The sequence below is a fragment of the Cynara cardunculus genome (genome assembly GCF_001531365.2).
Source record: "Cynara cardunculus var. scolymus isolate 2C chromosome LG 2, CcrdV1, whole genome shotgun sequence".
Taxonomy (NCBI): Eukaryota; Viridiplantae; Streptophyta; class Magnoliopsida; order Asterales; family Asteraceae; genus Cynara; species Cynara cardunculus.
The window spans coordinates 68169688-68171765 of record NC_037529.1 but is presented as its reverse complement, the minus strand read 5'-3'; the positions used below and the strand labels follow the sequence as shown (position 1 = coordinate 68171765).

The 2078-nt window shown below is 40.4% G+C and overlaps 1 protein-coding gene across 1 annotated transcript; it reads right to left on the bottom strand.

Moving 5' to 3' along the window:
- Window positions 1-736: 736 nt before the first annotated feature.
- LOC112507302 (early nodulin-like protein 2) lies at window positions 737-1812 on the bottom strand. The gene is made up of 2 exons (XM_025111834.1): window positions 1559-1812; window positions 737-1478 (listed from the first exon to the last, which is right to left on the bottom strand). The coding sequence occupies exons 1-2, from the start codon at window positions 1731-1733 to the stop codon at window positions 871-873; spliced, it is 783 nt and encodes a 260-aa protein (XP_024967602.1). The 5' UTR covers window positions 1734-1812; the 3' UTR covers window positions 737-870.
- Between the last annotated feature and the right edge of the window lie 266 nt (window positions 1813-2078).

Here is a 2078-nt window from a genome sequence, read left to right as displayed (position 1 = left end):
CTTACAAATTTAATTATAAAAAAAATTAGTGGGTCCCATCTTCCTCCCTATGATGCGTACAATGACCATTAACCTCTTCCCTATTAACCTCCCATGACACCCCCTTTACAATGCATGATGCATGTCATGGTTCCCATTAACCTCCCCATGACACTCCATTGAAGATGCTCTTAGTGTTTGTCGAAATAAGGTTTATCAGAAGCCCGAAAGCAAATAAGAGTGACAAAGTGACAAAGGAGAGATAAAAAAATTAAATAATTAAAATATTCTTTAATTAAAATTTCAAGTCAAATTATCAAAAATATTAATTTTCTAATTTATTCATTGATTTGTGATTGAGATTTAATTTCATAGTTGTCACTCAAACCAACCAGTTATCCATGGACCATATATATATATATATCATATTAGTGATTTTTCTTTCGAAATAACCACCTGCAGGAGGTCAAGGGACTCCTTGTAACGGAATTTTATAACATAAGGGAGCAACTAGAAGAACTATTTCCTTTAGGAAACCTTGCCCGCCAACTAAAAAGAGCGATTGAGAGGAGCCCCTCGCCTCACTCCGAGTCCGAAACTCCACAATTTTCTTTCCCACTCCTGAAAGCAAGCCCGTGAGCGATCCAGGAAAGCCTGTCTCAATCAAGACATCTCCTCTTAGGCAAGATATATATATATATATATGTGTGTGTGTGTGTAATAATATGATTATGAGATATAAGGACCTACGAAATAAACAAAATCAATTTATTAAGATATAAGCACCTGCGAAACTCCCAAGAAAATGTGAAAGATTACAACTAAAAATCCAATAAAATGTGAAAGATTACGACTCCAAGATTCAGAATTTTAATCCAGAAATAAACAAAATCAATGGAGAGATCCGAACCCAAAGATGATAATTGCAAGTGGGAACGTCAAGATTGCAGAAGCTGCTAGTTTTTCCGACGACGATCCGCTTGGTGGTGGAGCATTAATGTCCGCCGGATTACCAATCGGAGAAGACGCCGGACTACCCGCCGGAGAAGATGAATCGCTCACACCTGGAGAAGAGGCAGGACTACCAGCTGGAGAAAATGAGTCACTTCCATCCGGAGAAGACGCCGGAGAAGAAGAGCCACCGCTTCCAGTTCCACCAGGGGAAGACGCCGGACTGGCTGGTATCGTTGTTCCCGGTTGTGGTGGTGCAGAAATAGGGAATTCCGATGGAATAGGTGAAAAGCTTGTCGGCGGCGAAGCGACGCCGGCGGGAGGTGGTGATGACTTAGTTTTAGGCGAGATAACGACTACATTTAGCTTCTGACCCTGATCACAATTCGATTTGTTACCACTGATGAAGTAAAAAGGTCCTGAACGGTTCAAAGTGAAGTAAGAGTCGCCGCCGGCGAGTTTTGTGATGGGGTTTTTCGTGTTGCAGTTATCATAATCGCCATTGTTAACCTCCAATACAGAATCCGACCCACCATTGTATTTGAAATCTGCAAATCAATAACCAAAAATTCAGAACATAAAACAAAAACCCAAATCAAGAAATGAAGAAAAAGGGTATGAATTTTACGTAGAGCGTCGTTGACGATGAACCTCAATCGGCCGGACCATTGATTGTAGTTTTCCGATGGGTGTAAGGTCCAGCCATCTCTGCCGCCGACGTTGAAGGTGTAAGCACGGGAAGAAGAGAGTAAAGCGAAGAAGAATGTGAAGAAGATGCAGAGGGTTTTGTGGAAGGATTCCATGGAAACCGGTAGCAAGATGGAAGATTACAGACGGCAATGGTGGTGGTGGTGGGGGTGTTTATAGAAGACAAATGAGAGTGACGGACACGCGGCAAACGCACAGCGAGTTTATCGGTTAGATATTTGAGATGTAAAGGGTAGAATTGGTAATTTCACATTGGGTTGTGGTGACAGTGACTTATGCTTCATGTTCGTACAATAATGCATTGGTATTACAAAGGGTCGACATATTACATGGCCCCTCTTTATTTTATTTTATTTAGTTATTTTTTTTTAAAAGATTGTTTGTTTATTTTTTAATAGTTTTATTAAGAGGTAATTTCTGAATCGTTAAAAGGTGTATTT